The sequence below is a fragment of the Thalassophryne amazonica genome, chromosome 1 (assembly GCF_902500255.1).
Source record: "Thalassophryne amazonica chromosome 1, fThaAma1.1, whole genome shotgun sequence".
NCBI lineage: Eukaryota > Metazoa > Chordata > Actinopteri > Batrachoidiformes > Batrachoididae > Thalassophryne > Thalassophryne amazonica.
In genome coordinates, this window is record NC_047103.1 from 2,410,411 (window position 1) to 2,430,017 (window position 19,607).

Consider the following 19,607-nt stretch of genomic DNA (forward strand, 5'->3'; position numbering starts at 1 on the left):
GGTGGCTTTGCTTGAGCTGCTGCCCCTGCGACCCGACTCTGGTTAAAGCGGAAGAAAATGGATAGATGGATGGATGAACTGCAGACTGAGGTCCACTGGCGCCCTCTCTGCAGTGCTGGTATAGCCTTTTGTGTAAAGGTTGCTTAGTCTCACCTATGTAGTGTTCGTTACAGTTTTCCTGACATCTGATAGAATACACTACATTGCTCTGTTTGTAACTAGGGATCCTGTCCTTAGGGTGAACTAGTTTCTGTCTCAAGGTGTTAACTGGTTTAAAGTAAACTGGGATTTTGTGCTGTCTGAAGATCCTCTGTAGTTTTTCCCCTACTCCTGCTAAATAAGGGAGAGACACTCCTCTTGTTCTTGTCTCCATCTCCTGTCTATCTGGTCTCTTTGTTCTCTGGGACTTCTGCACTTTGTCCAGGGACCATCGTGGGTACCCACATACTGTGAGGGCTTTCCGGACAGGTTGTTGTTCTTTAGCCCTTCCCTCTGCAGTTGTGGGCACCTGTAGGGCTCTGTGTTGAAGCGTCCTGATCACCCCGAGCTTGTGTTCAAGGGGGTGGTTTGAGCCAAAGAGCAGATATTGGTCAGTGTGAGTTGGTTTTCTGTAAACCCCTGTCTGGAGCTGCCTGTTCTCTCCGATCGTAACATCAAAGTCCAAGAAGGCTAAATGGTTGTTTCTGGCATCCTCACGTGTGAACTTGATATTGGCGTCCACCGAGTTGATGTGTTCTGTAAAGTCCTCAACTTCCTGTTGCTTGATTTTAACCCATGTGTCATCAACATATCTGAACCAGTGACTGGGAGAGATGCCTGTGAAAGACGTCAAGGCTGACTTCTCCACTCGCTCCATGTACAGATTGGCCACAATGGGGGATACCGGAGACCCCATCACACAACCATGTATCTGCCTGTAGTAATTCCCCCTAAACAGGAAATACGTGGTGTTAAGACAGATCTCCAAGAGTTGGCAGATGTGGTCTGGTGTGAGTTTGGTCCTTTCAAGTAGTTATAATGTAGAATAAAAACTATGTTAAAAAAAACTATTTTACAACCCCAATTCCAATGAAGTTGGAACGCTGTGTAAAATGTAAATAAAAACAGAATACAATGATTTTCAAATCCTCTTCAACCTATATTCAATTGAATACACCACAAAGACAAGATATTTAATGTTCAAACTGATAAACTTTATTGTTTTTGTGCAAATATTTGCTCATTTTGAAATGAATGCCTGCAACACATTTCAAAAAAGCTGGGACAGTGGTATGTTTACCACTGTGTTACATCACCTTTCCTTCTAACAACACTCAATAAGCGTTTGGGAACTGAGGACACTAATTGTTGAAGCTTTGTAGGTGGAATTCTTTCCCATTCTTGCTTGATGTATGACTTCAGTTGTTCAACAGTCCGGGGTCTCTGTTGTATTTGCGCTTCATAATGCGCCACACATTTTCAATGGGCGACAGGTCTGGACTGCAGGCAGGCCAGTCTAGTACCCACACTCTTTTACTACGAAGCCACGCTGTTGGAACCCGTGCAGAATGTGGCTTGGCATTGTCTTGCTGAAATAAGCAGAGACGTCCCTGAAAAAGACGTTGCTTGGATGGCAGCATGTGTTGCTCCAAAACCTGGATGTACCTTTCAGCATTGATGGTGCCATCACAGATGTGTAAGTTGTCCATGCCATGGGCACTAACACACCCCCATATCATCACAGATGCTGGCTTTTGAACTTTGCTCTGGTAACAATCTGGATGGTCTTTTTCCTCTTTTGTCCAGAGGACACGATGTCCATGATTTCCAAAAACAAATTGAAATGTGGACTCATCAGACCACAGCACACTTTTCCACTTTGCGTCTGTCCATTTCAAATGAGCTCAGGCCCAGAGAAGGCGGCGGTGTTTCTGGTTGTTGATTTTTGGCTTTCACTTTGCATGGTAGAGTTTTAACTTGTACTTGTAGATGTAGAGACGAACTGTGTTAACTGACAGTGGTTTTCTGAAGTGTTCCTGAGCCCACGCGATAAGATCCTTTACACAATGATGTTGGTTTTTAATGCAGTACCGTCTGAGGGATCGAAGGTCACGGGCATTCAGTGTTGGTTTTTGACCTTGCCGCTTAATTGTAGAAAGTTCTCCAGATTCTCTGAATTTTCTGATTATATTATGGAGTGTAGATGATGGAATCCCTAAATTCCTTGGAATTCAATGTTGAGAAACATTGTTCTTAAACTGTTGGACTATTTTTTTCACGCAGTTGTTCACAAAGTGGTGATCCTCACCCCATCTTTGCTTGTGAACGACTGAGACTTTGGGGATTTGCAAATCAATGTGTTCTGTTTTTATTTACATTTCAAACAATGTCCCAACTTCATTGGAATTGGGGTTGTAATTACAATTCTAGCATTTTACTCTAAAATTCTGGAAAAGGTTGTTTCACAGAAGCTTGTGGACCACCTTACTGAGAATAATATTTTTGAGCCACTACAGTCTGCTTTAAGAAAATATCATTCCACAGAGACTGCACCTTCTAATGCTGTATTTACGCATAATGACGAAAAGTCACGAATGCCACAAAGTATACATTCTTTGCCACTGATCACGAATGTGATGATTCAGGGCAGCGGCATCAGGTGTCCTCAGGAACTGCTGCAACCTGTTACCACACGTTACAATTAATGGCACATGTTGCTGGCCAATTATCAGGAACCATTATGCGCACAGTCAAGAATAATATTTCACGCTGTTGCACGCTGTTCCACGCTATTGCACGAAACAGCGCATCATGGTGAATGAGGCGAATTGTCTCCACACACACCCATATTCATCCATCAACTGCTGAACAATTCAGATTGCTCCAGTTTGCTCCTCAAAATCTAGATTAATCCACAGCAGAACTTTGTGACTGCATGCTTAGTTGGGCTTTGTGCCATGGAGTGGCACAGAGAGGAGGATGAGACTGAGAGAGCCAGATGTCTGGCTCCATGCGGCTCTCGTCTCGCTCATTTCGCTCTCGTTGTGCTCAACAATGGGCACAGCAGCAGCAGGTGGAACACCTGCAGGACCGCGCTGAGGAGCATTGGAACGAGACTTTTAGCCGACTTGGCGTCACTGTCCTTCTTCAGCATACTGCAGCATTGTAACTGCAATGCAGCAGGGTTTAATTGTACACACGTCAGAGAAGAACGCTTTCACGCTCTATTAAGGATCATCACTAATCAAGACGGATCAACACGCTCAGTTGCGACCTCCACCACATGAGGTGAAATGAGGGTGGTGTGTGACATTCGTGGAAGATTTTTTGACAGCTATAAACATGCTCCACAAAAATAACGCACTATTAAGAAATCTATTCAGATGCGCTAAGTCACATTAAGAATGTCAGGAATGTGGCAAGAATGATGCAAATATGACATTCATAACACCTCTGGCCTATGTGTAAATGCACCATTAAGTGGTGCAATGATCTTCTGCTTGCGGTGGATTTGGACACTAGTTCGGTTCTGGTGCTGTTAGATCTCAGTGCTGCATTTGATACCGTGGATCATCATATTCTACTCCATAGGCTGGAGAATCATTTTGGGATTAGTGGGAGTGCCCTTGCATGGTTGACATCATACCTGACCAGTCATTCTTACTGTGTTCTGTACAATAACATGACATGAAATTTGAGGTTCCACAGGGGTCCGTTTTAGGCCCCCTGCTTGTCTCCCTTTATATACAGTAGAGGAGTGTCTCTCCCTTATTTAGCAGGAGTAGGAGAAAAACTACAGAGGATCTTCAGACAGCACAAAATCCCAGTTTACTTTAAACCTGTTAACACCTTGAGACAGAAATTAGTTCACCCTAAGGACAGGATCCCGAGTTACAAACAGAGCAATGTAGTGTATTCTATCAGATGTCAGGAAAACTGTAATGAACACTACATAGGTGAGACTAAGCAGCCATTGCACAAAAGGCTATACCAGCACCGCAGAGAGGGCGCCGGTGGACCTCAATCTGCAGTTCATCTTCACCTTAAAGACACTAATCACATGTTTGAGGACAAGGAAGTTAAACTCATAAACAGAGAAAAGAAATGGTTTGAGAGCCTCCCTGAGCCTGGTTCTGGTTCTCCCTGAGAAGATTGTCTTGCATCAGTGAGAAGATGGATGTCTAGAAACTTCCTACTCTTAAACTCTGATAAGACTGAAATCAATCAATCAACTTTTTTCTTATATAGCGCCAAATCACAACAAACAGTTGCCCCAAGGCGCGCCATATTGTAAGGCAAGGCCATACAATAATTATGAAAAACCCCAACGGTCAAAACGACCCCCTATGAGCAAGCACTTGGCAACAGTGGGAAGGAAAAACTCCCTTTTAACAGGAAGAAACCTCCAGCAGAACCAGGCTCAGGGAGGGGCAGTCTTCTGCTGAGACTGGTTGGGGCTGAGGGAAAAAACCAGGAAAAAGACATGCCGTGAAGGGGGGCAGAGATCGATCACTAATGATTAAATGCAGAGTGATGCATACGGAGCAAAAAGAGAAAGAAACAGTGCATCATGGGAACCCCCCCACAATCTACGTCTAAAGCAGCATAACCAAGGGATGGTCCAGGGTCACCCGATCCAGCCCTAACTATAAGCCTTAGCGAAAAGGAAAGTTTTAAGCCTAATTTTAAAAGTAGAGAGGGTATCTGTCTCCCTGATCTGAATTGGGAGCTGGTTCCACAGGAGAGGAGCCTGAAAGCTGAAGGCTCTGCCTCCCATTCTACTCTTACAAACCCTAGGAACTACAAGTAAGCCTGCAGTCTGAGAGCGAAGCGCTCTATTGGGGTGATATGGTACTACGAGGTCCCTAAGATAAGATGGGACCTGATTATTCAAAACCTTATAAGTAAGAAGAAGAATTTTAAATTCTATTCTAGAATTAACAGGAAGCCAATGAAGAGAGGCCAATATGGGTGAGATATGCTCTCTCCTAGTCCCCGTCAGTACTCTAGCTGCAGCATTTTGAATTAACTGAAGGCTTTTTAGGGAACTTTTAGGACAACCTGATAATAATGAATTACAATAGTCCAGCCTAGAGGAAATAAATGCATGAATTAGTTTTTCAGCATCACTCTGAGACAAGACCTTTCTGATTTTAGAGATATTGCGTAAATGCAAAAAAGCAGTCCTACATATTTGTTTAATATGCGCTTTGAATGACATATCCTGATCAAAAATGACTCCAAGATTTCTCACAGTATTACTAGAGGTCAGGGTAATGCCATCCAGAGTAAGGATCTGGTTAGACACCATGTTTCTAAGATTTGTGGGGCCAAGTACAATAACTTCAGTTTTATCTGAGTTTAAAAGCAGGAAATTAGAGGTCATCCATGTCTTTATGTCTGTAAGACAATCCTGCAGTTTAGCTAATTGGTGTGTGTCCTCTGGCTTCATGGATAGATAAAGCTGGGTATCATCTGCGTAACAATGAAAATTTAAGCAATACCGTCTAATAATACTGCCTAAGGGAAGCATGTATAAAGTGAATAAAATTGGTCCTAGCACAGAACCTTGTGGAACTCCATAATTAACTTTAGTCTGTGAAGAAGATTCCCCATTTACATGAACAAATTGTAATCTATTAGACAAATATGATTCAAACCACAGCAGCGCAGTGCCTTTAATACCTATGGCATGCTCTAATCTCTGTAATAAAATTTTATGGTCAACAGTATCAAAAGCAGCACTGAGGTCTAACAGAACAAGCACAGAGATGAGTCCACTGTCCGAGGCCATAAGAAGATCATTTGTAACCTTTACTAATGCTGTTTCTGTACTATGATGAATTCTAAAACCTGACTGAAACTCTTCAAATAGACCATTCCTCTGCAGATGATCAGTTAGCTGTTTTACAACTACCCTTTCAAGAATTTTTGAGAGAAAAGGAAGGTTGGAGATTGGCCTATAATTAGCTAAGATAGCTGGGTCAAGTGATGGCTTTTTAAGTAATGGTTTAATTACTGCCACCTTAAAAGCCTGTGGTACATAGCCAACTAACAAAGATAGATTGATCATATTTAAGATCGAAGCATTAAATAATGGTAGGGCTTCCTTGAGCAGCCTGGTAGGAATGGGGTCTAATAAACATGTTGATGGTCTGGATGAAGTAACTAATGAAAATAACTCAGACAGAACAATCGGAGAGAAAGAGTCTAACCAAATACCGGCATCACTGAAAGCAGCCAAAGATAACGATACGTCTTTGGGATGGTTATGAGTAATTTTTTCTCTAATAGTTAAAATTTTGTTAGCAAAGAAAGTCATGAAGTCATTACTAATTAAAGTTAATGGAATACTCAGCTCAATAGAGCTCTGACTCTTTGTCAGCCTGGCTACAGTGCTGAAAAGAAACCTGGGGTTGTTCTTATTTTCTTCAATTAGTGATGAGTAGAAAGATGTCCTAGCTTTACGGAGGGCTTTTTTATAGAGCAACAGACTCTTTTATCAGGCTAAGTGAAGATCTTCTAAATTAGTGAGACGCCATTTCCTCTCCAACTTACGGGTTATCTGCTTTAAGCTACGAGTTTGTGAGTTATACCACGGAGTCAGGCACTTCTGATTTAAAGCTCTCTTTTTTAGAGGAGCTACAGCATCCAAAGTTGTCTTCAATAAGGATGTAAAACTATTGACGAGATACTCTATCTCACTTACAGAGTTTAGGTAGCTACTCTGCACTGTGTTGGTATATGGCATTAGAGAACATAAAGAAGGAATCATATCCTTAAACCTAGTTACAGCGCTTTCTGAAAGCCTTCTAGTGTAATGAAACTTATTCCCCACTGCTGGGTAGTCCATCAGAGTAAATGTAAATGTTATTAAGAAATGATCAGACAGAAGGGAGTTTTCAGGGAATACTGTTAAGTCTTCTATTTCCATACCATAAGTCAGAACAAGATCTAAGATATGATTAAAGTGGTGGGTGGACTCATTTACTTTTTGAGCAAAGCCAATAGAGTCTAATAATAGATTAAATGCAGTGTTGAGGCTGTCATTCTCAGCATCTGTGTGGATGTTAAAATCGCCCACTATAATTATCTTATCTGAGCTAAGCACTAAGTCAGACAAAAGGTCTGAAAATTCACAGAGAAACTCACAGTAACGACCAGGTGGACGATAGATAATAACAAATAAAACTGGTTTTTGGGACTTCCAATTTGGATGGACAAGACTAAGAGTCAAGCTTTCAAATGAATTAAAGCTCTGTCTGGGTTTTTGATTAATTAATAAGCTGGAATGGAAGATTGCTGCTAATCCTCCGCCCCGGCCCGTGCTACGAGCGTTCTGGCAGTTAGTGTGACTCGTGGGTGTTGACTCATTTAAACTAACATATTCATCCTGCTGTAACCAGGTTTCTGTAAGGCAGAATAAATCAATATGTTGATCAATTATTATATCATTTACCAACAGGGACTTAGAAGAGAGAGACCTAATGTTTAATAGACCACATTTAACTGTTTTAGTCTGTGGTGCAGTTGAAGGTGCTATATTATTTTTTCTTTTTGAATTTTTATGCTTAAATAGATTTTTGCTGGTTATTGGTAGTCTGGGAGCAGGCACCGTCTCTACGGGGATGGGGTAATGAGGGGATGGCAGGGGGAGAGAAGCTGCAGAGAGGTGTGTAAGACTACAACTCTGCTTCCTGGTCCCAACCCTGGATAGTCACGGTTTGGAGGATTTAAGAAAATTGGCCAGATTTCTAGAAATGAGAGCTGCTCCATCCAAAGTGGGATACTACTAACTAACTAGAGCACAATAGGTGCTAATTAGAGCGATTGTTAGTCACGGCCAATAGCAGTCTGCCTCTCGGTAGGAGGGATCTGGTTAGGTTTAAAACTCCAGCTTTGCTGGCTTCTGTTATTCTTCTCTACAAGAGTCAAGACAGAAGTCAGAGTACCAGAGCAAGAAATTTAGCTGAGGAAGCTTTTGCGATTAGAAGTGAAATGTCCTCACGTCAAGCAACCCAGTCCAGTTGAAGATTCAATCTTCTCTACAGTGGCTGCAAAGAAAACCTGCACCCTCTTGGCCCTTTCTGGAAAAAGTTGCCCACTCCTGCTCTGAGACACTACAGATGCTATGAAATGCTATGAGACGCTCTGAGATGTTGCAGACACTCTGAGATGCTGCAGACATGATGGGAATCTCCGGGACACTGCAGATGCTCTGAGATGCTGCAGATGCTTTGAGATGCTGCAGACACTCTGAAACGCTCTGGGACGCTGCAGTTGCTCGGACATGCTGCAGATGCCATGAGAAGCTTCGGGACACTGCAGACGTCATGAGATGCTGCAGACACTCTGATACGGTGCAGATGCTCTGGGACCCTGCAGGCGCATTAATACTCTGCAGACGCTCTGGGACACTGCAGATGCTGTGATACCCTCCAGACACTGTGATACGCTGCAGGCGCTTTGGGACACTGCAGACACTGTGATACGCTGCAGGTGCTCTGGGACACTGCAGACACTGTGATACATTGCATATGCTCTGGGATGCTGCAGACGCTGTGATACGCTCCAGGCGCTGTGATACACTGCAGACGCTCTGGGATGCTGCAGACACTGTGATACGCTGCAGACGCTGTGATACGTTGCAAACGCTCTGGGACGCTGCAGACACTGTGATACGCTGCAGACGCTGTGATACTTTGCATATGCTCTGGGATGCTCCACATGCTGTGATACGTTGCAGACGCTCTGGGACGCTGCAGACACTATGATACGCTGCAGACGCTGTGATACTTTGCATATGCTCTGGGATGCTCCAGATGCTGTGATACGTTGCAGACGCTCTGGGACGCTGCAGACACTGTGATATGCTGCAGATGCTGTGATACGTTGCATATGCTCTGGGATGCTCCAGACGCTGTGATACGTTGCAGACGCTCTGGGACGCTGCAGACACTGTGATACGCTGCAGATGCTGTGAAACGTTGCATATGCTCTGGGATGCTCCAGACGCTGTGATACGTTGCAGACGCTCTGGGACGCTGCAGACATTGTGATACGCTGCAGACGCTGTGATACGTTGCATATGCTCTGGGATGCTCCAGACACTGTGATACTCTGCAGACGTTCTGGGACGCTGCAGACACTGTGATACGCTGCAGACGCTGTGATACGTTGCATATGCTCTGGGATGCTCCAGACGCTGTGATACGCTGCAGACGCTCTGGGATGCTGCAGACACTGTGATACGCTGCAGACGCTCTGGGACGCTGCAGACACTGTGATACGCTGCAGACGCTGTGATACGGTGCAGACACTGTGATACGGTGCAGACGCTGTGATACGCTGCAGACGCTCTGGGACGCTGCAGACACTGTGATACGCTGCAGACGCTGTGATACGTTGCAGATGCTCTGGGACGCTGCAGACACTGTGATACGCTGCAGACGCTGTGATACGCTGCAGACACTCTGAGACGCTGCAGGCGCTCATTCCAAAGCAGAATTAAAGGGTTAAATGAGAAAACAGATGTAATCAAAATCAGAAAGATCCAAGGGATGATGGATTTAAACAAGCACAATAATTAATAATAAATCTACTGTTAGCTGCAATCACACATTATCAGTTTGATTTTCTTTTTAGTTTTTTTTAAATCCTGAAGAGTTTGTTTTTAACTTTTGTTGTCATGTGAATAACTCAGGGACGGAAGGGCAGAGGGGCGGAGCCTCAGTCACACTGTTATAAACATGGTGAAAAACAGAGTTTCCTGTTTTAATTCTGGGCGTGAAAAAAGCTCACATACATGTGGTACGTGTGCTGGTGAACATGAGTCAGGTTTATATGTTTGCTTAAGAATTTGTACATTTTTGTACTTTTGCTGTTTGAATCCTCAGAGTGCGGCTGTGATGTCAACGGCGCCCTCTCCAGTGTGTGTGATGTCACAACAGGTCAGTGTGCGTGCAGAGACAACGTGACGGGACGCACGTGTGATCGCTGTCAGGTAAGATGACCTGTATCACTGATAAGCATTAAGCAGCCAGCAGATGGCGCTGTTTGGGCCAGAACAGTAGTTATTTTATACTGTTTCGCTTCCTGTATTTTTACAGCCCTCACGATCAAAATTTGATCATTTATGAATGAATGAATGAATGAATGAAAACTGTTTATTTCGAACATTTGATACAACAACAATTACAAGATAGATCAGTAAAGACAACAACAAAAAAGTTCCTACTGTGTACCCAACATGTCCGAAAAGGGGTAGGGTGAAGCATCAGCTTATTTATCCCTACCCCTTCTTCCCCACAACCAGTAATACCCTTTGCCACATATACACATAAATTCCTACACACCTAAACCGATATCAATATATATATATATACATATATATACACACACATACATATACACATCAACATACACATATATACACATATACATATATACACGTATATATACACAAACATAAATATACACCTACACATACCTACTTACATACAAAATACTATATATTTACAAGCCGAAGCAAACAACAAAAACACCCTAACCCTCATTACCCTTCCTCCTCCCTATACCCAGAAAAAACCATATTTTGTACCGCTGTTTGAACTGGTTCATGCTTGGACATTGCTTGAGCCCCACTCCCAATCTGTTCCACATCCTCACCCCACAGACAGAAATACAGAAACCTTTTAATGTTGTTCGTGCCCACTGATGCTTTAAATTAAATTTCCCCCTCAGACTGTAATCCCCCTGATCTGTTAAAAAACATATTTTTAATATTTCCTGGAAGTAAATTGTTTATTGCTTTATACACAATTTGTACTGTTTGAAAATGAACCAAGTCTGTGAATTTTAATAATTTGGATTGTAAAAATAGTGGATTTGTATGATCTCTATAGCCAGTATTATGAATAATTCTTATAGCTCTTTTCTGCATTACTGATAGTGATTGTGTTGTACCTTTATAAGTATTACCCCATACCTCTGCACAGTACTGTAAATATGGTAAAACCAGTGAGCAGTAAAGAATGCGGAGTGAGTTGTGGTCCAGAATATGTTTCGCTTTGTTTAGAACTGAAATGCTCTTGACAGTTTACTTTGTATATGTTTTATATGAGTCTTCCAGTTTATCTTATCATCTATTATCACCCCCAGAAACTTATTTTCATGTACCCTTTCAATATCTACCCCCTCGACTTGTAACTGAACCTGTATGTCTGTATTACAATAGCCAAATAACATGTATTTGTTTTACTTAAGGTTAATGATAATTTATTTCTGTCAAACCATATTTTCAATTTTCCCATTTCTATACTGATCCTCCTCAATAACTCCTGCAAATCCCCCCTGAACAAAAATGCTTGTGTCATCTGCAAATAATACTAATTTTAATATTTTGGAAACATTGACAATATCATTTATATAAATTAGAAACAGTTTTGGACCCAATACTGACCCCTGTGGGACGCCACAAGCATTGTCCAAGCATGATGATGTATATTCCCCCAACTTCACAAACTGTTTTCTGTTACTTAAGTAGCTTCTCACCCAGTGCAACACCAACCCCCTAATCCCATACTGTTCAAGTTTACTGATTAATATGTCATGATTGATTGTATCAAAAGCCTTTTAAGGTCTATAAATATTCCAACTGAATGTAATTTGTGGTCTATGGCGTTTGTAATCTCCTCAACTGATTCTATTAATGCAAGTGATGTTGAACTATGTGCTCTGAATCCATATTGACTATCAGTAAGTAATTTATGTTTATTTATGAATTTGTCTAATCTATTATTGAATAACTTTTCTAATAATTTGGAAAATTGTGGAAGCAAAGAAACAGGTCTATAATTTGTGAAGTGGTGTCTATCCCCAGTCTTATACAGCGGCACAACCTTAGCTATTTCATTTGATTGGGAAATTTACCGGTTTGAAATGATAAGTTACAGATGTATGTTAATGGTTCTACAATCCATTCAATGACCTGTTTTACCACCACCATATCAATTTCATTTAAATCGGTAGATGTTTTATATTTACAATTATTCACAATGTCTATAATTTCATTTCCATCCACTGCTGTGAGGAACATTGAACAGGGATTTCTTTCTATGAGATTATTATCCCAATCCTCAGGTTGGGAATCGGGAATTTTTTCTGCCAAGCTTGGTCCAATATTTACAAAAAAATTATTAAAACCGTTGACTACCTCATCCTTATTTTCCTTCTTGACATTATTATCAATGAAATACTGAGGGTAACTCTGTTTTTTATTACCATTTTTGATAATGCTATTTAATATATCCCATATTCCTTTAATATTGTTTTTGTTATTATATAATATGTTACTATAATATTCCTTCCTACATACCCGTATAATATTAGTTAATCTATTTTGTATTTCTTATATCTATTTTCTGCCTCTTTAGTCTTTAGTTTTATGAATTCTCTATACAGTGTATTTTTCTTATTACATGCATTTCGTAACCCTTTCGTCATCCATGGTCGAGCTTGGATTTTTTGTTTTCTGTAGTCTTGTTTAATTGGACAATTTTTATCATATAATGATGTAAATATTTGTAAAAAAGTTTCATATGCACTATCAACATCACTTTCACTGTATACCTTTTCCCAGTTTTGCTCCTGTAAATCCTTCTTTAGTGTGTTCATGTTTTCCTCTGTCCGCACTCGCCTGTATTTTATTTTCTCCTCTGGCTGATTCCGCCGATGGTTTCTATTATAAACGATGAAAACTGGTAGATGATCACTAATGTCATTGATTAATAATCCACTCACAGTGTTATTCTCATATCATTGCTGAATATATTATCAATTAAGGTAGCACTATGGGATGTAATTCTGCTTGGCCTGGTGATTTTTGGATATAACTCATACTGTACATTATACTGATAAATTCATCTGTTATTTTATGCTTATTTGGATTGAGCAGATCAATATTTAAGTCACCACAAATGAACACAGTTTTTTGATTAGTTTTTGAGAACATTTTTCCCATACAGTCAGTGAATGTTTCAATACTAGATCCTGGTGCTCTATATATACAGCTGACTAATACATTTTTGCTTTTTTCTTCACATATTTCAATAGTTATACATTCTAATAAGTTATCAATCACAGTTGTCATATTGTCTACTATTTTATAATCCATGTTCTTATCCACATACACAGCCACTCCTCCTCCACTCTTATTTTTTCTGTTTACACAATTAAATTCATATCCATCCAGTTCAAAATCCATTCCTTTATCTTCATTGATCCATGTTTCTGATATAGCAATTATGTTAAATATTTTTTTAAACTGACTTAAATATTCTTTAATGTTGTTAAAGTTTGCATATAGACTTCTGCTGTTGAAATGGATTATTGATCATTTGTTATCCGTTTTAATGATCCGATTAAACTGTTCATCTGTATAATAGCAACAACTGTCATTGATATTTGAGAAGAAATTATTGTCCGGGTCTATATCGTGCTCCAAGTCCAGTACATTGTGGTCTGTGTATTTAAATGTTCTCAGTTCTACTTTTCCATGATCAGCAATCCTTTGAGTTATATCCTTCTTGTCTCCAGATGTAGATGAATAGGTAGTAGATGAATAGGTTCCTCTGGTCTGTGTCATGGTGTTGTGATGTGTTTGTGTCCTCATACCTTATTGGTCATATCTGTCCAGATCCTCGCTTTAAGAAACACTATTGTTCATATTTGTCCAGCTCCTCGATGTTCCTTATTGCCATGACTTTTGCTTGTTCTGGTGATCCGTTCAGTTTGATGAATATTTACAGTTTGAAGTCCATGTGTGCTGGATTTTTCCCTGTTTCTTCAAGAAGCGTGCTTTCCTGGCGATGTCGGCATTCCGTTTGGTGAGATGTTCATTGATGAATACGTTTGTCCCTTTCAGTTTTCTTCCTTGTTTTAACAGTGCTGTTTTGTGTTTTCTGTTGATGAATCTCATGATGACGGTTCGTTTATCACCGTCATTTCTCCGGGGCAGAGGGTGGCATGCTTCAATGTTATTTAAATCCATTCTATACCTTTAGATAGGAGGAAATCAGCAACCTGTTTTTCCACAGAGCTGACCTCCTGTTCACTGGGCTCCCCTCCGCTCTCATCTGTTACCGCCCGTGCGTAGGACCGTGGTTTGATGTGAAGACCTGTGATGATGACGTCGTTGATTCTGGTGTACTGCTCCAATTCAGCCACTCTATTTTCCAGCTGCACCAGATGCCGGTCTTTCTCGGCATTCTGGAGCCGTAATGCCTTCACCTCCTCCACCAGATCCATGATTGATTTCTGTTGCTGCTTCACAACAGAAATCTCCTCTGATAAAAAGTCCAGAGATTTTTTAATATCGTCACCTTCCTCCGCTGTCAGAACCTTCTTAGGCCCCATGGTCGGCTTATGAGCAGCTTGTCGATCGCCGATGTTAACAGCCTGCGTTGTTTGTCACCGGGATGGATCTGCACTTCGCTGGTGCCGCGCCCATTTATTTAATGTTAATCACATATTATTTATAGAGTAAGTTTCTAATGAATATATACAGGCTGTGGGTGGAGAGACTCGGTCCAACAAGCTGTCTGTCGTCTGTCTCTGAGGTCTGTCCATTTTCAGTTTTATTCCCAAATGCACTGACCGTATCCACACTTGTGTGTACAATCCCTCAGATTCAGGATAAATCTCTCTTCAAAGTGTTGTTGTTAAATATGTTGGAATATTTTTGGGATATGAATATTCTAAAAAAAAAAATCTAATTATGGAACATCACCTAGATATGATTGGTTTTGTTACAGTAAGATTCACTAATAGTCAGAAACGAACCCCAGGATACAGGCAGCCAAACACAGGAATTATGTGAGAATCCAAAGGGATGTATTTTACAGGTATATCCCAAGTTTCAAAAATCCACACAGTGAGTAAATGGGGACTAAGGCAACTGAGTCCAAAAAACACAGAGTAATATGCAATCGAAAACCAAAGGCATGAAAAACACGGGGGGCTGGAATTACTGATAATTGCATATACTTAAAGAATAGTTTCCATGGAAGCTCAGAGACCACAGTGAATGAATCGGCACCAGACCATGGAACAAGTGAGGACTTAAAGACACAAACAAAGCAATCAGAGGCCGACACAACAACTCAGGACGAGGAGGAAAGAATGTATGTGAAACTAACTGAACATAAGGTGAATGAAAGCAAAACCCAAACTCCAGACGAATAGAAAGTAAAACATAACAATAAACCCTACAATAGCAAAATAACCACAGAGGAAGTAACGAAACAGACATAAATCCAAATGCAAAACTACAGAACGAACGTGGAACTACACCCGTGAATGAGTGGAACTAAGACAGGATAAACGAGAACTAATTGAAGAAGTAAATGCTCAGAAAATAAAACACAATAACTGAACAATAATTCCGGAAACACAGGCAAATGATCACATGAAAGAAAAAGTGGACACAGTGTCAACCAGGGCAAAATAAAACAAGAACACTACGGCCAACATGCAGGAACTCCAGGGCAGGAGGCCGTGCACAGCTGAACAGGGGCAGGGGAACATAAAACTCAAACACACCCATGAAAGCTGGACACAGAAGAGAGACGGGAGAACAAGACCAGAAATTACAGTCAGAGGACAGGTGACAGAGACAACGATGACAAAGATGAATCATGGGAACCACAGGAACCACAGACCCAGAACCAACCCACAAGGCACAGACATAACCTCAGGACCAGGAGCGCACTCACACACACACACCACACACACACACACACACACACACACACACACACACACACACACACACACACACACACACACACACACACACACACACACACACAACAGGTTTATGTGAAACCTGGCTGAAACCTATTGCTGTCCTCCCCTTAAATGAAGCCTGCTCATCACTTTTAGCGAATGTGTGGCTGTGGCTTACACTGTCATGAACACTGCCATCTACTGGCAGTAGATGGCAGTGTTCATGACAGTGATGAAAGACTTAGAATTTTCAGTTTCCAAATTGCCTTTTTTTACGAATGGAAAAAAATGACATATTTACAAATACAGATTTATTTGTAAAACCCACCACACATTTCAGTAACTGTGTGTTATACTGACCAGCCAACCATTAACGTTAGGAAACTAATGTGCTCATAATGCAATGCGGCATGTGTGTCTCAAGGCTAAAACCTTCAAAATTAGTGCATTACTTTAAAACTAAAACATATAGATGATATTTTCGCTTTGTAAAATGAGACGTGATGTTAATTTCAATAACTTATCTGCAATTAGTTTGTTTAAAATTATAACCACAAGTCAAAACTGTCTACCTGTGCAAGATTCCAGTGACATGACCAGCAGGTCTGTATCCTTTGAAGAGAAGTTATCTTTTTTCCTTCTCTTCCTCTTCCTTTCTCTCTGGTAGTCAGCTCTTCTCTGCCTGCAGAGGATAGAGCTCTACCATTCATGGCTGTCTGTCTGATACAAAACATGTAACAGACAGGCACTAAAATATTTGATTTCAGACTTTACAAATGCTTTCAACTGTTAAGCTTTATTCACTATGTTAGCCGTCTAAAAGTTACTGGAACTAAATTTAGCAGAAGCTAACTGGTCCACTGATGGTTTTCAAAGTTATCTGGAAAGCTAATCTGCTAATGAAAACATTAGCTTCAATAATTAGCGGTTAGCAGATTAGTGGCACTGTGCCCACCACTGGATACGATGGATCATTGTACTCTATTTGATAGTTTGGAGAATCATTTTGGGATTACTGGGAATTTCCTTGCATGGTTGAAATCATACCTAACCAGTCATTCACTGTGTCCTGTACAACAGCGTTACCTCAAACCTTGTTCCCATGAAATTTGGGGTTCCATAGAGATCGTGTTAGGCCCCCTGCTTTTCTCCCTTTATGTAGCACTTCTTGGGCAAGTTTTGCAGCATTTCAGGATTCCCTTTCACTCCTATGCTGATGATACTCAGTTATACATGCCGATAACTGCTGGTAATCTCATCCACATGAAATCCTTAGAAGATTGTCTTGCATCAGTGAGAAGATGGATGTCTAGAAACTTCCTACTCTTAAACTCTGATAAGACTGAAATCAATCAATCAATCAACTTTTTTCTTATATAGCGCCAAATCACAACAAACAGTTGCCCCAAGGCGCTCCATATTGTAAGGCAAGGCCATACAATAATTCTGAAAAACCCCAACGGTCAAAACGACCCCCTATGAGCAAGAATGAATGAATGAATGAATGAATGAATGAATGAAAACTGTTTATTTCGAACATTTAATACAACAACAATTACAAGATAGATCAGTAAAGACAACAACAAAAAAATTCCTACTGTGTACCCAACATGTCCGAAAAGGGGTAGGGTGAAGTATCAGCTTATTTATTTCTACCCCTTCTTCCCCACAACCAGTAATACCCTTTGCCACATATACACATAGATTCCTACACAATATCAGCATACATACACACATATATACACATATGTACATATATATATATACATATACACATATATATACACAAACATAAATATACACCTACACATACCTACTTACATACAAAATACTATATATTTACAAGCCGAAGCAAAAAACAAAAACACCCTAACCCTCATTACCCTTCCTCCTCCCTATACCCAGAAAAAACCATATTTTTGTACCGCTGTTTGAACTGGTTCATGCTTGGACATTGCTTGAGCCCCACTCCCAATCTGTTCCACATCCTCACCCCACAGACAGAAATACAGAAACCTTTTAATGTTGTTCGTGCCCACTGATGCTTTAAATTAAATTTCCCCCTCAGACTGTAATCCCCTGATCTGTTAAAAAACATATTTTTAATATTTGCTGGAAGTAAATTGTTTATTGCTTTATACACGATTTGTACTGTTTGAAAATGAACCAAGTCTGTGAATTTTATGAATTTGGATTGTAAAAATAGTGGATTTGTATGATCTCTATAGCCAGTATTATGAATAATTCTTATAGCTCTTTTCTGCATTACTGATAGTGATGCATTTAATCTGCATTTAATCATTAGTGATTGATCTCTGCTCCCCTCCACAGCATGTCTTTTTCCTGGTTCTCTCCCTCAGCCCCAACCAGTCCCAGCAGAAGACTGCCCCTCCCTGAGCCTGGTTCTGCTGGAGGTTTCTTCCTGTTAAAAGGGAGTTTTTCCTTCCCACTGTCGCCAAGTGCTTGCTCACAGGGGGTCGTTTTGACCGTTGGGGTTTTACATAATTATTGTATGGCCTTGCCTTACAATATAAAGCGCCTTGGGGCAACTGTTTGTTGTGATTTGGCGCTATATAAAAAAAATTGATTGATTGATTGATTGTGTTGTACCTTTATAAGTATTACCCCATACCTCTGCACAGTACTGTAAATATGGTAAAACCAGTGAGCAGTAAAGAATGCGGAGTGAGTTGTGGTCCAGAATATGTTTCGCTTTGTTTAGAACTGAAATGCTTCTTGACAGTTTACTTGTATATGTTTTATATGAGTCTTCCAGTTTATCTTATCATCTATTATCACCCCCAGAAACTTATTTTCATGTACCCTTTCAATATCTACCCCCTTGACTTGTAACTGAACCTGTATGTCTGTATTACAATAGCCAAATAACATGTATTTTGTTTTACTTAAGTGTAATGATAATTTGTTTCTGTCAAACCATATTTTCAATTTTCCCATTTCTGTTGTGTGGGCCGCTGAAGAGGAGGTACTGCTGGCCCACCACCACCAGAGGGCGCCCTGTCTGGAGTGCGGGCTCCAGGCACCAGAGGGCGCTGCCGCCTCACAGGAGCAGCCAGGGTGACAGCTGTCACCCATCACCTGAGACGAGACAGCTGATATCAATCAACAGGGAGGTATATCAGCAGGACGGCATCTCCACCTCATTGCCGAGATATCGCTCTACCAAGGAGGTAACGTATCCAGCCAAACAGATCATCTTTTGACCATTAAATACTTTTTGCCTTTACACAGAAAGAGAAAAGACAGCAGGAGACTGTATTTTGGATAAGTACTCACATTCCTGCACTCACCTGTATTTTCCTGACAAGAGGTGGAGGTGGTGTTTCCACCCTGTGCAAGAGGTGGAGGTGGTGTTTCCACCCTGTGTGTTGCTGGGTGCAGCCGCACCCACACCTGACTGTTTCTGTTCCTTGCCAGCAGTACCGGATCCGACGAGCGGAGGCAGTGGCCACCTGGGGTTCGGGACTTGGCGGCTCCAGTATCCCCGGGGTTCGGTGGCAGAGGAAATCGGGTGGTTCCGGTTCGACTCGGACAGACGTCTCCTATCGTCGAGCCTGCCCACACGACACCTTTGGAATTCGGTTACTGCTGTATTTGTAATCTGTTGTGTTTGTTGTGTGGATTCACAACAGTAAAACTTTGTGATTTGACTTTCTCCATTGTCCGTTCATTTGCGCCCCCTGTTGTGGGTCCGTGTTCCTACACTTTCCCAACAATTTCTATACTGATCCTCCTCAGTAACTCCTGCAAATCCCCCCCTGAACAAAAATGCTTGTGTCATCTGCAAATAATACTCATTTTAATATTTTGGAAACATTGAC

At 41.1% G+C, this 19,607-nt stretch overlaps 1 protein-coding gene across 1 annotated transcript in view; it reads left to right on the plus strand.

Moving 5' to 3' along the window:
• The window catches only part of lama1 (laminin, alpha 1), a 309,926-nt gene that overhangs the window by 100,088 nt on the left and 190,231 nt on the right, over positions 1 to 19,607 (plus strand). Inside the window, 1 exon segment of the mRNA XM_034180072.1 lies at positions 9,876 to 9,982. Coding sequence (XP_034035963.1) covers positions 9,876 to 9,982 — 107 coding nt within the window.